This window comes from Mytilus edulis, chromosome 10 (genome assembly GCF_963676685.1).
Source record: "Mytilus edulis chromosome 10, xbMytEdul2.2, whole genome shotgun sequence".
Lineage (NCBI taxonomy): Eukaryota > Metazoa > Mollusca > Bivalvia > Mytilida > Mytilidae > Mytilus > Mytilus edulis.
In genome coordinates, this window is record NC_092353.1 from 56,396,661 (window position 1) to 56,419,974 (window position 23,314).

The 23,314-nt window shown below is 31.7% G+C and overlaps 2 protein-coding genes across 3 annotated transcripts in view; both read left to right on the plus strand.

Moving 5' to 3' along the window:
• The window catches only part of LOC139492177 (inositol 1,4,5-triphosphate receptor associated 2-like), a 455,884-nt gene that overhangs the window by 271,277 nt on the left and 161,293 nt on the right, over positions 1–23,314 (plus strand). The gene's annotated exons all lie outside the window — the stretch shown is intronic.
• LOC139492176 (transient receptor potential cation channel subfamily M member-like 2) overlaps positions 1–23,314 on the plus strand; it is a 99,002-nt gene that overhangs the window by 21,808 nt on the left and 53,880 nt on the right. For both annotated transcript variants that reach the window (XM_071280340.1, XM_071280341.1), the window contains 13 exons: positions 1,063–1,245; positions 2,147–2,368; positions 4,824–5,031; positions 8,299–8,497; positions 9,461–9,608; positions 10,663–10,756; positions 11,347–11,474; positions 13,734–13,928; positions 14,610–14,765; positions 15,585–15,763; positions 17,397–17,649; positions 20,677–20,770; positions 22,346–22,443. In XM_071280340.1, the coding sequence (XP_071136441.1) occupies positions 1,063–1,245; positions 2,147–2,368; positions 4,824–5,031; positions 8,299–8,497; positions 9,461–9,608; positions 10,663–10,756; positions 11,347–11,474; positions 13,734–13,928; positions 14,610–14,765; positions 15,585–15,763; positions 17,397–17,649; positions 20,677–20,770; positions 22,346–22,443 (2,157 nt within the window). The remainder of the gene's footprint in view (positions 1–1,062; positions 1,246–2,146; positions 2,369–4,823; positions 5,032–8,298; positions 8,498–9,460; positions 9,609–10,662; positions 10,757–11,346; positions 11,475–13,733; positions 13,929–14,609; positions 14,766–15,584; positions 15,764–17,396; positions 17,650–20,676; positions 20,771–22,345; positions 22,444–23,314) is intronic.

A 23,314-nucleotide genomic window follows, 5' to 3' on the forward strand; every position in this document is an offset into this window, starting at 1 on the left:
TTTGTACAAACAAATATATTATAACTTATATTGATCCCTCATAAAACATGTAAAAGGGATATTTATAACATTAAGGGGTGCCCCAAACTGATTATGACTTGGATGAAGAATTAATTGTCTCATTGTCAGTCACCCATACATAGACCAGATTTAACTATTTCTTGGTGAACAGGGAACAAATACTTCAGAAATTAAAGAAATGTCAAAGTACAAGTGATAAATCAAGTTTTAATATTGTCAAAACCTACTAGTTTATGTTTACAGAAAAAATTATAATCGCTCGCCTTTACTTTTCAAGCTTCGCTTCAAAAATTTGCAAATCAAATATTTTTTTATTAAAATTTTCAAATCGCTCGCCCCAAATTTTGGAGTCAAAAAATCTGTAGAACAAGAAATTAAATTGGTGTGGCCTTACATGGAGATTATTAATCCATGTAACTCAATCATGGTTCATTACCTTTGAATATTTTCATAAATTGTGTAAGATGTTAAAGTATTGCTATGTTGATTTCAACATTTGCATAATCAAAATTACAAAAAGTGGAGACATATCTCTGTGATAACACTTTATTTATATATTTTGTGTGTTGTACTTATGATCTCAGTTCTTCATGGGTCTAAATTTAATTTTGACGTAAAAACATTTAACTGTGTAGGATGGATAAATATTGTGTGGAACCTTGATGCAGTTATTTAATATTATAAATGAGTGAATTAGCATTTTAATGCAATATCGTTTGTCACGTTCATTTTGATTGGATAACGTCACCAATTTTCATGGCATTAATTCACAATTGATGCTTTTAAAAAGTAAACGCAAACGCAGACAACATATGACAGATTTTAAATGTATGATTTGACATTGTTTACCGTCAGTGTCATTAGAATATTGATATGAATATTGTATTTTAATTTCTGACTGCATCAGTAGGTGATTTGATGGTTGCAAATACTTGTTTACTAGCTCCACTAACACGTCACTTAAAAATCACTAGTAAACTTAATTTGTGATCATCAAATCACTCTTAAATGTAATGGTAATACTTTCCCTTTTTTTTACAGTTAAAGAAGCATTATGTTTGTGTTCCATGGGACTCCACTCCATATGACCTGACTTTTTTCATGGACAAGTTTTGGAACATGAGAAGTCCTAAGATTGTTCTATCCATCATCTCAGGTGTACATCATTTCAAAGTTTGGAAGAATCCTCGAATGAAGGACCAATTTAAGAAAGGAATCATAAGGGTAAAGAGTAAAATGTAGGGGAGACAATTTAAAATTATAGATCAATAATATGAGATGTTGGGGTTACATCAGTGAAATATGTTCCAAACATGGATACACAAATAGTTACTGTGGATTCATTATTATTCGTTGGATACCGATTTTTGTGGGTATCTTGGGTACAGGTAAACCACAAAATCAAATGTTCAACGGATTACAATTTTTCTATAGGCTTTGTATGCAGAGATTGGCAAAACCGTGAAATCAAATATCCACGAAAATGTAGGTTTTCCTCAATCCACGAAATGTGATACCCACGAAAATAAATGAATTCACAATAATACTGGGAATAACATGAATAAATAACAATTTAAATAGATATTTAAGGTAGTACCTAACACTACATGGAGATAACTCTGTAAAGTCAGCTAAACGTTTTAATTACGTTTTGTTGTAAAAGGAATATTAAGCTTCTCAATGATCAAAATTGGTGTTTGTCAAATTGCTATATAACCAGTGTAATTTTTCTGACAAAACAGTTGGTTCCAATTTTTATTTTTTTTTATATTTTTGTTAAAGTGTCAAAGTAAATACTTTGACAAAATTTTAAGAAAATAAAACGAGCCAAATTAATTTTAGTGAAAGTGTTCAGGGTACCACCTTAACTCATTTTTGGTTTTTTAGTTTATATTAACTGTAATGGTGATTTTAAGCTATATTTTAATTTAAAAAAGTAGAAAAGTAATTGATGCAAAGTTTTGAATTAAGTATAACTGGCAAACTTAGTATGAGTATGATAATTATACTGAAAAAATTAGTTACTTCACAGCCGTGAGTGGTTACGGATAATGTATGTTGCTTTAGGTTTATGTACTGATATCATCATGAAAATTTAGTTTCCATTGTCACATGACTTTTTTAGGCAGCCAATAGAACAGAAATGTGGGTAATTACAAATGGAATTGATGATGGAGTTTCAAGTATGATAGGCGAGGCTGTCCAGGAGGAGAATATTCTAAGAGCTAACAGTAGATATAATTTGAGTCAGCTTAGACCTGATGCTGTAAAAAAGTTCCACAAGCTGACTATGATAGGTGTCATGCCAAAACATAAGATTTCTTATCAAGATTTACTGGATGGCTCTGTAAGTAAAGACACTTTCTTATCAGAGGCAAAATGAGGGGAAATAGGGGATGGAAAGGTGTCTGGCCCCTCCCCCTTATGGAGCTACATTTATAGTTAATGCAGACTTTTTACCTGGTCCACTCCAAACTTTGTCTAGTTATGGGGACCCCCTTTTTCAAAATCCTGGATGTGTATCTGATTATGAATTTTAGATTTTTTTTATTTTCTTTTGGAAGAACTGTATTATTTTTATATACATTATATTTATTTACTCCCTGTTAAAATAAAAAAATGCTTGCATTTTAAACACTTCTTAATACCCTAAATCTTTTGTGCTGTTATAGATATAAAAAAGAAGATGTGGTATGATTGCCAATGAGACAACTCTCCACAAGAGACCAAAATGACACAGAAATTAACAACTACAGGTCATCGTTTACAACTGGCTGATTGGTCTCCTTGTAGTGCCTCAATTTCGGGATAGATTGTTTGTTGTTTGTTCAGTTTCAAATACTTCACACTTGTTCAGAAAGAGATTAAAAAATTGAAAACAACACTTTAAATAATTTCATTCATCCGAAGTGCTTTTATGGATTTACCTTTAAAAATTAACAGTAAATATATAAGATAGGTAGCTCCTGCAAAGAGGCTCCCTTGGGAAAGAGGTAGGACTGGATCTTGAAAATGAGGGTATATTGGATTGTGTCAGAAGTTTTACCATGCAACAGGCTACCAACCAAAAAATTGTTGAACCACTAAATCTTGAAAAATTTGTATCTAATGTCAGAATAATGAAAAATCCACAGTAATTCATTTAGAATATATTGTAGAAAACGACACATATCAAAACTATACCCAATAACGCACATGTGAAAAACAACACTGTCAATGTGCCTAATATTAATGGCAACACGGATCATACCGATAACGGAGTTGATTCTGGAGAAATAAGTACTATGAAAGAAAAAAAAAGAGTGAAAGAAACAAAATATGTATGTGTAATCACAATAATTTATCAAATATATTTTGTGACATGAATTATGTTATGAATACTAATATTATGTTGAAATAATATCTTGCCAAAAGTGCATCCCTTAACTATTAGGTAAGCTAACATGAGGGATACTAAGTTAAAGCTGTAAACATAGTAAATTGTTACAGCAAACAGTGTTCTCCCCAGGCCATTTTAGCGTCGCGGTACCGCGACGCTATATTTTCTTCCCGCAACGCTATAATAATTACCGCAACGCTATAATAATTACCGCAACGCTATGATAATTTCCGCGATGCTATAATTATTTTGAGGATGTTATTTTCCTCGTTTCTATAATGCAAAGCCATGTCCTAAATTTTGAACTTTCATCTAATTACCGCTTATAATCATAAAAAAATATATCACCTTTGATCCCTTCAAGTCGGACAATAGACAATTAAAAGTGATCAAATAGGTGTTAATTGCCCTTTGGGGATAACTGTTTGGATAGGAATACCCCAAGCTGTCACTTGTGACATGATAAATACCACGTGGTTTGCAAAATATTACAGTAGTATTACTTTCTTTCTCTTCCTATCACTTTTTGTAAATCGAGAGTGAAAAGTTTGATTATGAGCTAAATAAGTTTTGGTCTTTCTTTGAAAATGATCATAATTGGCTTTAGTTTATGTTTCATCCATTTAATGCATTAAAAACGCCATATTCATTCCAAATCTCTTGTCAAACATTGTTTATTTTCGTATTTTTCATTGCTTTCGGCGGCCATTTAATATTTTAGTGTAAACTAATGGTCGAAACCGGACCAGATATTACAAAAATCCGTATTTTACGATAATAATTTCATTTGCACAAATGGCACAGTAGACAGAAAACAATGATACCTAAAGAGAAAACTTAGCATTAACAGACTTTTTGTTGGATAACTTTGTTAAGAATATATATCATTTTTATAAAAAGAAACTCAAACAACTGGGACTGATTCATTGAATACCATGAACCAATATATTTCATAGACATGATAAAGATTTTTTTTTAACTGGGTAGGTAGGGTAACTGGAACCACACATATATTTTTTTTTTTGGCTTAAGAGGAAAATATAATTCTGGAACTATAAATGAATATAGAAAACATAAACTGAGAATACTGTTATCATGGTTATAGTTTAATTGTATTCTCAGTCTTGATTTCAACAATATTGACACAAAGAATAGGGTTGAAAAGAATATTTTATTCACAAAATAAGGACCTATAGCATACAAAAAATATAATACATTTTGTAATAAACAATAACACATATATATCATAATTGAAATAGAGCATTGCCGCGACGCGACAAATTACATTGAAAAAAATACATTTTTTTACGCCAAATGTGCTATCCAAAATTTCTGGGGAGAACACTGGCAAATATGCAATAAAGATATTGTTACGTTGGAAAAAAAACCAAAAAAAACCAGACAGTACTGTTTTATATTTCAGGATTGTATCAATGTTACAAATGAAGGGTGTAAATTTAAGAAAGACATATATGAACTCAATCCTGACCACACCCATTTTATCATGGTTGAAACTGAGACGCCAGATGACAAAGAAAAGGTGCAATACGTTGAATTCCGCTTTAATTTTGAGAGGCAGTTACAATGTCAGCTGGGAAGACCTAGACGTTATAAACGTCTCTTAAGTTTTGGTATGATAGTTTCATTACTTTCATATACAATTTATTGTTGTATAAAGTTATGTCATTCTGAAATATGTCACTTAATTTGACCTCTTTTTGGTCAGATTTCACTAAATGCCAATATAGCTGTCCGATACTATTGTGAATTTCAGGCAGTTGGAACAGGGAATCAGACTAGGAAAAGCAGAAGTTGTAATAAACTCTTCCTTCAATTTTCAAAAGACAACATATTCTAGAAAAATTGTGTATATATACTGAAGTTGTGCAATTCTTTTTGTATTAATGTACACGGTTGGATAATGCTTGCAGATTTTCAAGGTGGTTAAACTATATTTTAAACAATACTTAAAGTGACACAAATTGCAAGTTGTACACACGTGAATGATTGCATATAGTTACATGTGAACCTGTATTTAGAGACAATTTCTCCCTTGAGTGGTCTCTGAATACAGGTTTGACTGTACAAAGTGAAAGTACCAGTAAAGATTATTCTGAAAATGCATTCCAGATGCTAGGTCCATGAGTAAGTACATTAAGCTGTAATAGGAATGGTGTTACTATCTTACTAAAAAAAAATATATATATATACCACTTGGTGATACTTTTTCAGTATTTTCATTTAATTTTTAGGTGTCGGTAACATACCACATTTTGTTTTAATAATATACAGGAGGTACTAATCAAGAACATTGATCACTAGTCTATTTTCTCTAATAAGATTGTATGTATCATAGTGCTGGTAAATATAGAAGATTTGTGTATACCCTATTTAAGAAAAATGTAAACAAAAAAAATATATACCGTAGGTCAATGTGCTTGTTTTCGAGATATAAGCCCATGAAATTTAACAGGAAAATGTTCTCTCTTGACTTTTCATAGCTTTATCCTTGACAAGTTTAAGTTCTCAAAAACTATTAAAAAATAATAAAAAATGTATAAGACTTTTACAGATGGCATATAAAATACATGTAAAAGATTTATAAAAGAAAAATGGGGGTCAGAGGGCGAATTTTTTTAAGGCATTCAAATGGATAAAAACCAGAGGATTCCGAAAATCTGGCAAAAATTCCAATACATGACAAGCGAACATCCTTAAATTATGGGTTTGTACCAGTATTAATTGATGTTAAAAAACTTAGTTTTGTACACTTGCATGCATTAGGGATTTAGGGTTCCTTAGTTTAGTTTATATTTATGCATATATATTGGTTCTATAATTTCTGTTTCACTTTAATCAACAGGAACTAGTTTCATTTGACCTCAAATTTGCCTACCTATATTGCAGAGTTTTACAACTTTCTTGTATTTCCATTTTTTTTAAGCTCACCTGGCCTGTAGAGCCAAGTGAGCTTTTCTCATCACTTGGCGTCCGGCGTTATTGTTAACTTTTTACATTTTTAACTTCTTCTAGAGAACCACTGAATGGAATGAAACCAAACATGACATGAATGTTCCTTATGAGGTGCTGACCAAGTGTTGTTACTTTGTAACCAATCCAAAATCCAAGATGGCCACCAGTGGGGGACTTAGTTTAACATAGAACCCTATGGGAAATGCATACAATAAACAACCCTATGGGAAATGCATACAAATGCCTTCTTTTAGAGAACCGAAGAATGGAATGAAACCAAACATAGTATGAATGTTCCTTATGAGGTGCTGACCAAGTGTTGTTACTTTGTTGCCGATCCAACATCCAAGATGGCCGCCAGCGGGGGACTTAGTTCTACATAAGACCCTATGGGAAATGCATACAAATGTCTTCTTTTAAAGAACCTCTGAATGGAATGAAACCAAACATAGTATGAATGTTCCTGATGAGTTGCTGATCAAGTGTTGTTACTTTGTCGCCGATCCAACATCCAAGATGGTCGCCAGCGGGGGACTTAGTTTAACATAGAACCCTAAGGGAAATGCATACAAATGTTCACTGAATGGAATGAAACCAAACATTGTATGAATGTTCCTTATGAGGTGCTGACCAAGTGTTGTTACTTTTTCGCTGATCCAACATCCAAGATGTCCACCAGTGGGGGACTTAGTTTAACATAGAACCCTAAGGGAAATGCATACAAATGTTCACTGAATGGAATGAAACCAAACATAGTATGAATGTTCCTTATGAGGTGCTGACCAAGTGTTGTTACTTTGTCGTCGATCCAACATCCTCTTAAAAAAATCATACTAATTATTTAAAAATAATTCATAACAGCAATTATAATTTAAGTAGTTATATATCAATTAAGAGAAGTGTTTAATTATACATTGTACTTGAATAAAAATAAAAACTTACATGTGTGTCAGGACTTTTTTATTGACCTTTTTCAAATTATGCTGGCCTAGGCTATGGGGAAATGATTTTTCTCCTGAATTACAGCTGATTTTTTAATGCTTGCAAAGAAAACTTTGGTTGGCTTGCTTGCTTTGTTTATATTATTGTTTATACAAGCTTTGTAAATAAGATTGACATCTTTAAACAATTTATATAGGCATAGTTTAACCTGTATATATCATATTTGTATTTAATTGGGTGTTATCCTAATGATTGTACAATATACAAACAAAGCAAGCAAGCTAACCAAAGTTTTGTTCTACATGCATTAGGAAATTAGCTGTAACTGCAACCAAATAGTTTTAACATGTAAAAAGTTATTAAAAACTGACTTTCTCTTTATCACCCTAGGGATTTTATTTCTGTTAGTAAGACTATAGCAAAATTATGAAATAATGATCACTATAGAACACTGTATGTTGTTTCATATAAAGCTCAAAGTAGCAGAGATATTTCTTATTTAGTTCAAACCTAAACTGGAGCAATTAAAATTCTGTATAAAATTATTCTTTGTGGATATAGATAATTATCAGATATGGTTGTTTTATAATTATTATTGTGGATTCAATATTATTTGTGGGATACCAATTTCATGGATTTCGTTGGTATAGGTAAACAACAAATTTAAATGTTTAAGGTAGTATACACATTTGCTATTTGGTAGTTTGGAGACTTTGACAAAACCACGAAATCAAATATAGATCTTGCAAGATTTTCACATTTCCATAATCTATCAAAATTTGTACACACTATTAAAAATAATGAATCTACAGTATAAAGTACATGTTAGTACTATGATTTTTTTTTAAATAGTTACTGGTAGTCTTTTGTTACACAATTTTGGGAGGATGAAAAGGGTGTGCATACTAAACATAACTGCGTACTATACACTGCAGAATACAGTTGTCTTTGTTAATTTTAATTCTAGTAATAATTTTGGACAGGTTCTGATGATGAGACCTCAGAAATAATTGAGCCAACAACACAGCCCATTCCAGTGATTGGACTGGTCATACAGGGATCACCAAGAGGGATAGATCTGGTTCTATTTTATCTAAGGAATAAAATGCCGATTGTTGTGGTCAAAGGAAGTGGTGGATGTGCCGACCTCCTGGCTTATGCAATAGAAGAATCACAAGAAAGGTCTGCAGATAGTTCATTAATTTTTCATAATAGAGCTGTTTAAATTTTCATAATAGAGCTGTTCCAGATAATAATTTTAAACGCTAAGTGTGTGTGGTTGTGGTGGTGGTGGGGGGAGGGGGGGGGGGGGGGGGTGGCATGTTTTATGTGATTTTCTTTGTTTAGTATCATATTTGCAGATGTGCTGGTAAAGCTTTGGAATAAGCAAACAATTTTGTACGAATGAGTTTAGATTTGCTTTTATTATGAACAAACTAGTCATCCATCTTGTCTTGTTAGTTCTCTTGTATGTACAATTCTTGACAGATCTTTATGAAAATTATATCAGGATTATATGAGCAATGTCTCAGGACAAGTTCCTGAATTTTTTCGTTTCCATTCTCTAACTTAAGCTATTTATGAAACTTATACACAATGCTTATTACCACAAAAACAGATCAAGTTTGAATTTTGGGGATGTCACTTGTATTATTTTAGAGTTATGCCCTTTTACAAATGGGAAGGTTGCTGATTTTTTTGTTTCCTTTCTCTAACCTAAGTTTTCCTCTGCCAAATTTTATGATCAACTTATACACAATACTTATTCCCACAAAACTCAGATCAAGTACAAATTTAGGCAGCATCAGTTATAACGTTCTTCAGTTATGTTCCTTTATAACTTTATTTGATATGCCAGCAGGGCCATCATCTGTGTCCCATGGAGTAATTCCCTATTTATTTAAGGAGTTCTACCCCTTGTAAATTTGTTATTATCCTTGGGCAGAATAGATTTATGCAACACAGGGAGACATTGGTAAGCTGATCTTTTGTTGAATTTATTCCCTCATCTATCTTCTTCTTCTTCTTTTTCCAAGTAAGGAACCAAATTAATATTGAATGTATATGGTCCCACAAAAACCTTGTGCAGTGTCAGGCAACATGGCAAGTCTTCTTAAAGTTATTGTGAGCTAATTTATTTTTCAGACCTGATGGTGATTACGAAGAGCATCATCTAAAACCAGAATTGCTGAAGATGATTGTACATACATTTCCTAACACCTTCAAAGAAAATGATTTCGCAAAGAATGTACTGAGAGACAAAATACTGGAATGTGTGTCCTTGGCCACAGAAGTAAGCTTATTAAAATACCCTTTTTGTGTTGCTGTCAAATATAGGTTAAATTATATTTAGTAGGAGTGTGATATACATTTCTTTTAGGGGAAAACACACTGACCTCTTAAATAGATTGTTGAAAGGCATTCTATATTAATTCATCCTTTTTTAAGTTTTATATCAAACAGCATCTGTATAGATATAAAAAGATGTGGTAAGAGTGCCAATGTGACAACTCTCCATCCAAGTCACAATTTGTAAAAGTATAAAAAAGAAGATATGGTATGATTGCCAATGAGACAACTATCCACAAAAGACCAAAATGACACAGACATTAACAACTATAGGTCACCGTACGGCCTTCAACAATGAGCAAAGCCCATACTGCATAGTCAGCTATAAAACGCCCCGATAAGACAATGTAAAACAATTCAAACGAGAAAACTAACGGCCATATTTATGTAAAAAAAAATAAATGAAAATCAAATATGTAACACATAAACAAACGACAACCATTGAATTACAGGCTCCTGACTTGGGACAGGCACATACATAAATAATGTGGGCCAAAGTATTGTCTTCAACATGGAGCCTTGTTAATCTACTTGTTAAAAAAATGTAGGAAAAAGTTTTTTTATTTGTTGAATACCTATTTATTGATAAAAATTTGTTATTTCATAGATATTTGATTTTGTAGTTATGCCAAAATCTGAATACAAACCTAAAGTAAATTTGTACATTTGATATTCAAGGTTAACCTTTACCCAAGACCTCCTTGAAAATTTACAGTCATTTCCAAGGTTGGCCAGACATGTGGCAATGTCCAGTAATAAATGGTTTGGTCCAGTAAAATGTCATTTGAAAAAAGTACCAGTGTCCCTGCCTCCCTGGTAGATGTCATAATTTTGTATTACTCATAATGTAAAAGACTGCTTATAATCACTGACTTGATCAGTATAAATGCTAGAACAATTACTGGACTAAAAGATAATGAGGTCCAAAAAACCTATGGAACCTCTTTGTTAATGTTGTGTAGGATTTTATAAATAGTACCTACTTATCTTTGTTTCAGGATGAGAGGACATTTGTGACAATACTAAATACCCAAGGTTGGGATGCAAATTTAGCAGATCTAGACAAGTATATACTTAAAGCTTTATTCAAAAGTGAGTAGAATATTTGTTAACCACCTGCATGTGGATGTCTTATTGCGAACCTAATGATACTTTTCCTCAGATTCAACTGACAGTTACCTGTCCATTTAAACTGTTGGCAGTGCTAAACATGTTATTTCTATCTATTTAGCAGATAAATGTTTTGCTCAGGTAAATTAATCAATGAGTGATAGATTTCTCTTAGAAGAATTTAAAGGTCTCACTGAATTAACTACACAGAGAACAATACCTGTTGTATTTGTTCAATGGGACAAAGGAACTGCCAAAAGTTTAAATGGACAGGTAGCTACTATCAGGTGAATCTGTGGAAAAGTATCATTGGGTTTGCAATAATGTTACTATGATATCAGTGTAAATTATTTCTCTCTTATCAACAGGGAACCAGTCCCTGTGTTTCACGATTGCATTTTGAAAAAAAATGATGCTCAATTAATTTTTTTTGCAGCATTGAAAAAGAATTGTGTGAAAATCTAACAAATTTTTGAAGCAGATTATTTAAGTTACTTAATTTAGTCATTTTACTATTTGGAAAATCTTAAAGCATTTTTTTTTGTGTCAGATAATTTTTTATGTACTTATAGGTGAAATAAAGAGTAACTCCAGGTGGAGAGAAAGAGCCTACAAAGACTTAACTCTGTTGCTCGACTGGAACAGACCCGATTTAGCTCAATCAGAGATATTTTCATCAAGAGATTTCTCAAGAATTAAGGTATGAAAAAGCTAACAAACACATCAGAAAAAGCTAACAAACACATTAGAAAAAGCTAACAAACACATTAGAAAAAACTTACAAACACATTAGAAAAAGCTTACAAACACATTAGAAAAAGCTAACAAACACAATAGAAAAAGCTTACAAACACATTAGAAAAAGCTTACAAACACATTAGAAAAAGCTTACAAACACATTAGAAAAAGCTAACAAACACATTAGAAAAAGCTTACAAACACATTAGAAAAAGCTAACAAACACATTAGAATAAGGATTGATATTTATTATGCAGCTTAAGGACCAATTACCTTTATGAACAAATAACTAGCACATGTCATTTTAAATTGTGGTTCCAATTCTCATAACAGCAGTGCCAGATAAGGGAATTCTTAAAAAACTTTCAAAATCTCTTTGATGTGGCTGCACTTCAACCAGTTTTTGTCTCACCTGCAGCAAAATGTATTGAAAGCGAGACATAGGGATTGCTTTTCATATGACGTCATCATTGTCATCAGCAATTGTTAACAATATTTTCTATAGAATTACATTACTGTATGTAGATCTAAAAAATAATTTTAATTTCCAGTCCCTGTCCACTAGTAAAGCTACTTTGAATTAATTACAAGTTGCTGTCTATCAGGTTGTCTTTTTCTGAATTTTGTGCAGACAGGCAAGACATCTCTGTGTCAACTATTTCATTGATAACCATACCATTACTTTTTTTTATCCCTTTCTCTTGTATAGGGATATGCAGTGATTCACACAATCCTCCGTTAGATCCCATTTTGATACATTTAGCTTCTGTCCATCAGATACAGGGACTAAACTTAACTCTTTTTCTGCAGGGGAAAAGTGTAATCCTATGTGAATTTTTCGAGTGATAACTTCATAATATTTTAATTATTGCCATCATAAATATATCATAAGATTTGACAGTATTGATTTTAGAAGATTTCCCACCAAAATTATCTCCCTTCAATTAGAACTTCCTGTTGACAGCAGGGCTGTTTCCATAAATCATTAATTAAATGTTATTTTAAATCCAAGCCATCCTCTAATAGGTGTTGATCAAAAATATTATTCAATTAATTTTTATCAAAGATTGATTATCATACTAGATATAAAGATGTGTATTTATGAAATTTTGTGTTTCGTTTTTTTCATTGTAGAACTAGTTGTGTTTACAAGTATTTGTCAAAATCGGACTTGTAATAACTCTCTAAACAACTTGGACGTATCTTTGAAGCAATTCAGTTTCAAAAGCGTAAAGAAAACACTTAAAAATAAGAATTAATCTTAGAAGCTTTAAAAAAGAGATCTATAAGAAAACCTGTTTAGAGAGGGGTGGCAAATCGTGATTTCGCATCAAAAACGTAGTTGTCCGACTGGGTTTTGGTTATTAAAATGACCTTACTGGTTACTGGAAATCCTCTGTTCTATGTAACACCTTAATTAGACAATCAGGTTTCCGTTTGGGAACAGTTTTTGTACGTTTTTCGTTTCTATCGTGGGGGAATATAGGGTTAGGATAGACATTGGATTCAATGCACAAAATATTATTTGTTGCCAGCTGGGCAATCAGGATGAAAAATACATTCGCCCAGCCGAAAATCTGGTCACATTTGGCGACTGGGCGACAGTTAAGTTTAGTACCTGAGATATTGTTAAAAAAAATCAAAAATCTTCTGCAAAGCTATTTGTTACATAACTTTGTCAGAATGAGATTGTTCTCCTAAAACCATTAAATTTTTCTCATGTGAATTGAGATATAGAAAAAAAAACCAATTAAAATATGAGAAATAGGATGCCAAAAGAGAAGCAAGAGATACCAAAGGGATGACCAAACTCTAAAGAGCAATTAAAAAAAGAGGAAGAGAGCTAAAAGAGAAGCAAAAGATACCAAAGGGATAACCAAACTCTTAAGATTAAACTGAATTGACAATGCCATGGCAAAAACTGAAACAGAACCCAAAGGCAAACACCAATATACAAAGTACAACATAGATAACTAAGACTTAGCAACATGAACCCCATGAAAACTGGAGGTGATCTTAGGTGCTTCTGAAAGGTGAGCAGATACTGCTGCACACGTGGCACCTGTTTCACTAAATTTCACTCTTTACCACATGGTATGTAGAAAATTTATATTTTCCATCAATAATAAGTTATTTTAATTAAGTTAGCAAAGCTTTTCTTATTTTGATTACAATTGCTATTGTGAATGATTTGAAATGACAATGTATTTTATTGTTTCAGGTCGACAAGACATTATTTGAGAAGTCCCTTATGAAGACTGACAGGGAAGAATTTGTATCTCTATTTTTAGATCAAGGATTCTTAATTCACAAATACTTGAATCACAAGCATCTTAAGTATTTATTTGATAAGGCTGAAGATTCAGAATTTTTTACCACTGTTTGTCTGGAAGGAGTACTCGGAAAGACTCATATAGTAAGAGACTATTACAGCTGATTTATTTTAATGCTACAAGAGGGTCTGTATTTGTAGAGGAGGTGGGGTGTCCTAATTTTTTTTAATTCTTAACATTTTTTTGAACCATAATTCTCAATTCTTTTTTTTTTTTTTTTTGCCTATGTTGTCTAATCTACCTACGTAAGTAGAGGTGGAGGGGTATTTTGTTTTCTGGTCTATGCGTCCATTCATTCGTCCGTCTGTCCTGCTTCATGTTCAAGTTTTTGGTCAAGGTATTTTTTGGTGAAGTTGAAGTCAAATCAACTTCAAACTTACTACACATGTTTCCTATGATATAATCTTTCTAATTTAAATGCAAAATTAGTTTTTTTACCCCAATTTCAGGGTCAACTGAACATAGAAAAGAAAATGATAGTGCGAGTGGGGCATCCGTGTACAATGGACACATTCTTGTTAAATTAATTAGATAATTAGATATAAGGAGCATTTATTATTGCAATTATTCAAGAAATGGACAAAAATGCAAGTTTAATTACTATGAATTTTGCAATTTTGTAAAAATCTGCATAAAGGTCTTTGTTTTAGTTTCAAAATGTGAGTTCTTTTAATTACGATTAATTAATACCTCACAATAATTTATTTATTTTCAGTATTGTTTAATATATGTCAGTGTTACACATCATATTAATTTCTTTATAGATTCCAGATCAACCTTTACCACAGGATTTTTTAGTGAATGATTTAAACAAACTGGTAGCCAAGTTGTCAGGAATAAAGGACTTTGTTCAGCCTTATGAATTATCCATGAACTCTGTGGAGCTATATGTGCTGGATCCAGTGGTTGCTGAAAGAAAGGTAACTTGTATTCATGGGCTTCTATTGTTGTTGTTACCAATAGTTATTAATTTCTGTGTCATTTGGTCTCTTATGGAGAGTTGACTCATTGGCATTTATACCACATCTTTTTTTTTACATATACATAAAAAAGAAATTAAGGTGGGAAGTTTAAACTTTAAAACACAATAATCTAAAAAGAAATAAAATTCCAAGATTTTTCTAGAAATAATTCTACTGCTTTTTATTAAACATAATTTAACAGATGCATATAAGTATTTAAATAATGTTTACAAGCTTATGAGTTTTGAAACATACCGGTAATTTATACTCAACAGTAGCAAGAATAAGCAGTTTGGTTTTCATATTTGTGAAATTTGAGATATTGATGACCACTAGCAAATAAACTTGTGAACAGGTAAATTGTTTATGGTGTAAATAATTCCAACTGCACAATCCACCAAGAGACAGATGTACTTCATATTTCATTGAGCTTTATTTGCATATTATGAGCTATTGCTCTTGTTGAGTTCAATTAAATCAAAGGTAAGGTTGGTGCTGTTCCAAAATTTATCGAATGGGAGGATGAAATTAATTATATATGAGTGGTTGCATTTTCATTAGAATATGTGTAAGAATTAAAAGCAAAATTGAAAATTTTATTTTATGAGTGATCAGTCTTAAAATAGTGCCTCTCGTGCCCCCTTGCAGTTAATTCTGGAACAACCCTTATTGGGTACCGAATTTTACCAGTATTTTTATAGCCAATGGCAGATGAATAAAATTGGTTAAAAAATGAGTGCTTTCTGTTGTAACATATATTATAACTTTATATTACAGGCTATTAATTGTCTCATTATATGGGCTGTTTTGTTTAGTCGACCTAAACTAGCGAAAGTTCTGTGGTATAGATGTGATGAACCAATTCCTGTGGCTCTCATCTGTAGTAACATGTACAGAGAACTGTCAAAATGTTCTATGGAACTTTATCAACGGACTGAAATGGAGACCTGTGCAAAGTATGTATGAATTACCATGACAACTGATGTATTCAAAATACCTGTTATAAATTAGCCGTACAGGTACCTAGGGCTCTTCCAAAATTAATTCTATGGGGAAGGCACTTTTATCAAAATTTGATGGGTGGTGGTTACTTAAGAAAGATTGCTTGAACATTTACATGAAATATCCAATTTAAAATGTATGCATGGTGGGGTCAAATAAAAAGTGCCTTTTTTCTCCCCCTCTAAAATTTATTTATTTTTGGAACAGCCCTTACAAGTTATATACACTATGTAGTATGGATTTCATGTTTTTACAAGTTATATACACTATGTAGTATGGATTTCATGTTTTTACAAGTTATATACACTATGTAGTATGGATTTCATGTTTTTACAAGTTATATACACTATGTAGTATGGATTTCATGTTTTTACAAGTTATATACACTATGTTGTATGGATTTCATGTTTTTACAAGTTATATACACTATGTAGTATGAATTTCATGTTTTTACAAGTTATATACACAATGTAGTATGGATTTCATGTTTTTACAAGTTATATACACTATGTAGGATGGATTTCATGTTTTTACAAGTTATATACACTATGTAGGATGAATTTCATGTTTTTACAAGTTATATACACAATGTAGGATGGATTTCATGTTTTTACAAGTTATATACACTATGTAGGATGGATTTCATGTTTTTACAAGTTATATACACTATGTTGTATGGATTTCATGTTTTTACAAGTTATATACACTATGTAGATGAATTTCATGTTTTTACAAGTTATATACACTATGTAGGATGGATTTCATGTTTTTACAAGTTATATACACTATGTAGGATGGATTTCATGTTTTTACAAGTTATATACACTATGTAGGATGGATTTCATGTTTTTACAAGTTATATACACTATGTAGGATGAATTTCATGTTTTTACAAGTTATATACACTATGTAGGATGAATTTCATGTTTTTACAAGTTATATACACTATGTAGGATGGATTTCATGTTTTTACAAGTTATATACACAATGTAGGATGGATTTCATGTTTTTACAAGTTATATACACAATGTAGGATGGATTTCATGTTTTTACAAGTTATATACACTATGTAGTATGGATTTCATGATTTTACAAGTTATATACACTATGTAGTATGGATTTCATGTTTTTACAAGTTATATACACTATGTAGTATGGATTTCATGTTTTTACAAGTTATATACACAATGTAGTATGGATTTCATGTTTTTACAAGTTATATACACTATGTAGTATAGAATTTATGTTTTAATGTCATCATCTCCTACAGTTTTCTGCAGAAAGATTACACCTGTATTAGCAATGTGCACCTGCTATTTTATTTACCACACCATGACATATATTTGTTTTGGCCAAATATGTTTAAGCTCTAAATTTAAATTTGAGTTACAAAAAAAACCCAAACATTTAGAGGACCGCATACAATGTTGAACCAGAATCAGGTGTATATAAAATATAGCAAACTCTCTTTCACTCACAAGTTTTAAAAACAAAATGTGAATTATTTAAAAAGAAATATAAACACAAAATTCTCCAAATAAACCTTACACATAACATAAGACATTAATCTAGTTAATTTGTTTTCAGAGAATTTGGAATGATGGCTCTAGGAGTGTTAGATATAAGCTACAGCGATGTCAGTGCACAAGCATATGCTATGCTTAGTAAACCTTTACCAGATTTTAACAATAAGAGTGCTATAGAAATTGCCTATGATGCTAGCTATGGAAGCTTCATTGCACATCCATGTTGTCAGAGGTGGTTAACAAGAAAATTGTTTGGTTCTATCCAAGTGAAAGAATTGGACTGGGGAATTTGCAGACTGCCATACTGGTTCAAGGTATACTGATCAATGCTAACTTGTAGATCATTCAAATATACTTAAAACAAAAACGGTCATAATATATTACCTATGTGTACTTGATCTATACTGGGTCTTTAAGAAGATGAATCTATCACTTATCATTTATTTTCTGTGGATACCAATTTTTCTGGATCGAGGAAAATATTTTGGACTAGCATGAATATTTGATTTCATGGTTTTGCCAAAGTCTACATACAAGTCTTCTGAAAATTTGAAATTCATTATTCATCTATCTCCATGAAATCCATGAAAATGAGTATCTCAAGAGTTATAATGAATCCTCAGTATAACAAAATACTGTTAATTCAGTAATTTTCACATGCATGTATTATGAAAGTTGAGAAATAGACAAAAACTGAAAGATAAACTATTTCTATTTCAGAAAATGATACATCTAAATAATGCTTTCAAATTTGAAAAATATTTTTTTTTGTAAGACCTATCCTGTTGAAATTTATTTGCAATAAGAAAATCGTCACAAAATAACCTGAACTTAGTAGAATTTTTTCTCTTACTGGCACTACAGTTGAAAATAAACTAATTTATAGCAATACTTGCGAAAGAATCTTGTATCTGCCAAACACTATTTAACCTTTATTGTCAAAAGACCTGGTCATATTTTTATCCTGCTTTCACAGCATTGATTTTTGATTTGCATTGATTTTAGAACACATAAGGTTTTTAGATTTCTATACAATACATCAAGCATGAACATATAAAGGAAATATCAAATTAAATAATTATACATGGTGGGGTCAAATTAAAAGTGCCTTCTGTACATGGTGGGGTCAAATAAAAAATTCCTTCTGACTCCCCTCCCCTCTATAGGTTGCATTTCTGTAAATATTGACAATGCAATTTCCCATAGGAACTCCTTTTATGGCTAAAACTGTACAACTTTTACTATGAAGTTTTGAAAAAAATCTTATCCTAGAATTGAAAGTTCATATGCACCACAATTTTTTTCAAAGGTCAAAATATAGGGCTGTGTGGCATATTTTCAACGTTTATATGCCCTGAACTTCTCAGAGTTTAAACTTACACTAATTTTCTTAACTACCCCTACCTCGAATGAAAGGTTACCACAGATTTCAATGTAAACAATATGCACGTGTTTATTTACTGGTAACATTCCCAAGTTCTATCTCTGCGATATGGAACACAGAGAGCATAACTGGGAACCAGTATGTAAACAAAATGAATTTTCTATGAATATTCAATTACTCCCCAAAAGAGGCGTGTTTTGAGAAACAGCTGTATTTACAAAGTGCAACCTATACAGACATTTATTCAAATAGAAAACTCTCTAAAATCAGTTTTTCTCACATTAATACTCATTTATCAGAATTAAAGTCTTAAAGAAATCACTGTGTATACTCTAAGTTTTTCTTTTCTATACATTTTATACCCCCTCCCCTGTTTCAATTTTTTAAAGAATTTGAAAACAAGACTTTAATTATTGCCAGCTTACCCTATTTGCATATTTTCTGATAAAAAATGCCTAGAACCTGTTAAAAACTGTTTTGATAACATATTGAAAGCATATCAGAATATCATAAATGTTATGTTTAGCAGTCAATCATTACAACATTCAAGATTATATAAAGTATCCAATCCAGCCTCTATCTCCAGTCCACATCTTACTGTATGCCTATTTGTCAATTAAAGAACACATTTTCTGCCTCAAATGGTCAATTTAGAATTCTTGTCACAACAGTATCATCTTTAACCATATATCTGACACAATTTAGCTGCTATATATACTAGAAGTGTTCAAACAAAGCCATATTTGCAATAGTTGTATGTATGCAGATACCAGTCTGAGATATAAATTCACTTAAAATGTTGTAGAGATGACTGCTAACATTTGATTTTTGCATAACTTCCAAGCATAGTTATTGTTTTCTATATCAAGAACTTTAAAATCATAAAATCATAGCATTTACAAGTTAAATTATTTGTTTTATGACCCAGGGGGTAGGCAATTTTCTATGTTTCTTGCCACTGGGGCCTCAAATTTCCTAAATAATTCTGCTGTTTCTAGCAATTTGGAATATTTAGTACATTCGGGATAGAACACACTATTCTAAGTTTTCTTGAGATATTTTTGTTTTTCTAGCTTGTATTTATTATGCCGTGGTGACAAAAAAGCAGATTTAGGTGTTGCGGCTTACTTTTGGGTTATCGAAAGGACACACATACCCCATAAATAATATTTAGGAAGGATCTATGAGTTTCAATGACTGCGAAGAGTAAATATAAGCACTTCTTAACAATTTAACTTACAAGTATGCAAATATTATGATTTAATTTTGTATCCAGGACTTTAAGTAAACTATGCATACTGTAAACTGTGAATTTATGCTGAGTCATCATATTTAAGGCCCAGGATTCTATCAATCTTCATTAAATATTTATAAAACTTCTTATTTGAGTTAATTTCTTTAAAATCTGTGAAATAAAGCAAATTTGGTTAAATTCTGAATGGTCCCCTTTTTCACCCTATATAGGTTGCATTTCTGTAAATATTGACAATGCAATTTCCCATAGGAACTCCTTTTATGGCTAAAACTGTACAACTTTTACTATGAAGTTTTGAAAAAAATCTTATCCTAGAATTGAAAGTTCATATGCACCACAATTTTTTTCAAAGGTCAAAATATAGGGCTGTGCGGCATATTTTCAATGTTTATATGCCCTGAACTTCTCAGAGTTTAAACTTACACTAATTTTCTTAACTACCCCTACCTCGAATGAAAGGTTACCACAGATTTCAATGTAAACAATATGCACGTGTTTATTTACTGGTAACATTCCCAAGTTCTATCTCTGCGATATGGAACACAGAGAGCATAACTGGGAACCAGTATGTAAACAAAATGAATTTTCTATGAATATTCAATTACTCCCCAAAAGAGGCGTGTTTTGAGAAACAGCTGTATTTACAAAGTGCAACCTATACATTTATTTTTGGAACAGCTTTAAGGATATTTTATTTTTCAGATTTTGTCGAGTGTTTTTTTCTTCTTCCCAATGTTCTTTTGGATTGTGTTTGGAAGATCAGCTGGATATAAGAACAAAGGACTTACAATGAATGGTAAAAGTTTAAGAAGTAGAGCTAGGAAATGCTAAAAACTTATACTGTAAACTAACATATTTTTGTGTCTGTTATAAGTAGAAAAATAACGTGAATATATAGCTTCGTGTGTATATGTAAAACTTTTATCTTTCAATTTGTAAATACACATCTACAAAATAAAAAAATCCTGAAAATATATCAGCGCAAAGTTGACTAGAAAAGTCTAATTGCAAAAAAAATATCTACGAAAATAATTAAGTAAAATAATGTACATTCACAAATTATTGCACTATTTTATTAATGCATCCTATAGGATGATTTTTTTTTTGGCAGAATATTGGTACTCAGATTTATGTTTAATGAACGAATTACAACAAATTTCGGGCCATTATTGACTATTTCTTTGCCGTGATCTTTAGGTCTTGTTGGCAGACATTAAAGATCATATTTGAACAATACAATCCTTTAACCATTGGCCTTTATTATTACAAATTGGATAAAAATTAATCATGTGAGAAATATAAACTTGCATTGGCTAGAGGTATAGGGGAGGGTTGAGATCTCACAAACATGTTTAACCCCACCGCAATTTTTGCGCCTGTCCCAAGTCAGGAGCCTCTGGCCTTTGTTAGTCTTGTATTATTTTAACTTTTAGTTTCTTGTGTACAATTTGGAATTTAGTATGGTGTTCATTATCACTGAACCAGTATATATTTGTTTATGGGCCAGCTGAAGGACGCCTCTGGGTGCGAGAATTTCTCGTTGCATTGAAGACCTGTTGGTGACCTTCTGCTGTTGTCTGCTCTATGGTCGGGTTGTTGTCTCTTTGTCACATTCCCCATTTCCATTCTCAATTTTATCTTTTCCACTTATCATATCAATACATTGCATAGTGTTCTTACAGCTATTTTCCTAATGCATGTTGTTTAAAGGTTTGTTTGGCTTGCTTGCTTAGTTTGTTTAAATGTTTGTTCAAGCATCAAATAACATTATACAAGCTGAAGCCTCACCTATCTATTGATTATAATTGTAAAAACTACGATGCTTGAGCAAACAGTTATACAAGCAAAGCAAGCACACCAACAAAACCTTTTAGCTACATGCATTAGGAAAATAGCTGTAAAGAAGGAATCCTTGTTCAGAATGATAATGCTTAAAAAAAATCTTTATCATTTCTGGATCAAATGATTTCAAATTTGAATTCAATCCTTGAAGCTAATGAAATTGTAAAACATTTGTTATATTTATGAACATTCATTACTTAAAACGTAAATTTGACAGCTTATGCTCCTTCAAAATGAGGTGGTGCCAAAAAACTTGACTAAAATTAATTTATCTGGTTTAATTTTAATAAAATTTGGACAAAATGTTTACTTTGACAACTAACAAAAATATTAAAATAAAAAAAAACTTGAACCACACACTTTATCGGAAAAATTTCATTGACTATATAGCAGTTTGACAAACACTAATTTGGATCATTGAGAAGTTTAATATTTCCTTAACGTTAGAACGTGATTAAAATGTTAAACTGATTTCTACCCTGTTGTGTTATGTACCAGCTTAAGAGCAACATTTGTGTTTCTTTTGAAGATTTGTTCCTGGTAGAAGATGATATCTCAAGCTCGTCATCTGAGGAAGATCCAATTTTACCATTTACTAGATCAGGACTGGTGAAAGAATTAAATGGTGTAAGTGACCATTTTTGAGTCATTTTGAAAATACACAATGGGGATTTTACTGTTTTGTTTTTGTTTTTTCTTGTTGTTTTTTTTTTGGGGGGGGGGGGGGGGGAGAGTAACTTATTCTGTATTTTTTAAATGTTTAGACTATATTTCTCAATGTTTGTTTAGTTCCATTATTCCTGTATTTGTTTTTTTTTTTTATGTTAAGACCCTATTATTCTCTTCTTTATTTGTTTGACACTTTTTTCTCTTTTTTTTTTTATGTCATCTTTAATTTTTTGGAACTTTTTTTCTCCATTTTTTATATTTTGGCCCATTATTCTGCAGTGGTCTCGCTAGCCCAAAATAGAAGGGCGCCGCGCCCTGGGTGCCCTCAGCCGCGCCCTGGGTGCCTTCATCCGCGCCCTTCTGCCCTGACGTCTTTTTCCAAAATTATCTTGTGCCGTTTTGGTAAAATTTTGTTTCATCGATTTCTGATCTCCAAGTTAAATATATGAAACCTGTGTGATTGCCCCCAGGTTAATCATGTCATTACAATCAATTACAATGATAAAGACATCAAAGGTGTTAATAACTAGGTAATTTAATTAGGACAATGTATCTTTTTGTCATACTTTTGATGAATGTGTCAGCGAGTGTGTTTAGCTTGGGTCGGCATTTTCGATCTCCGAGTCACAATGGAAAAGCGTATATAAATGAAGACTTTCATGACTTTAGAATTGAATTTAAGTCATCAAAATAAAACTATGCCTTTACAGAAATGCCTTCCATCTCAACTTGTTAGCGACAGTTTTTAATTAACCCAAGCGTGGTGGAAATTGATTTTGGAGTTACTTCCCCTGTTTTAGCTTATTACAAATTTGTGCTCTAAAAATAT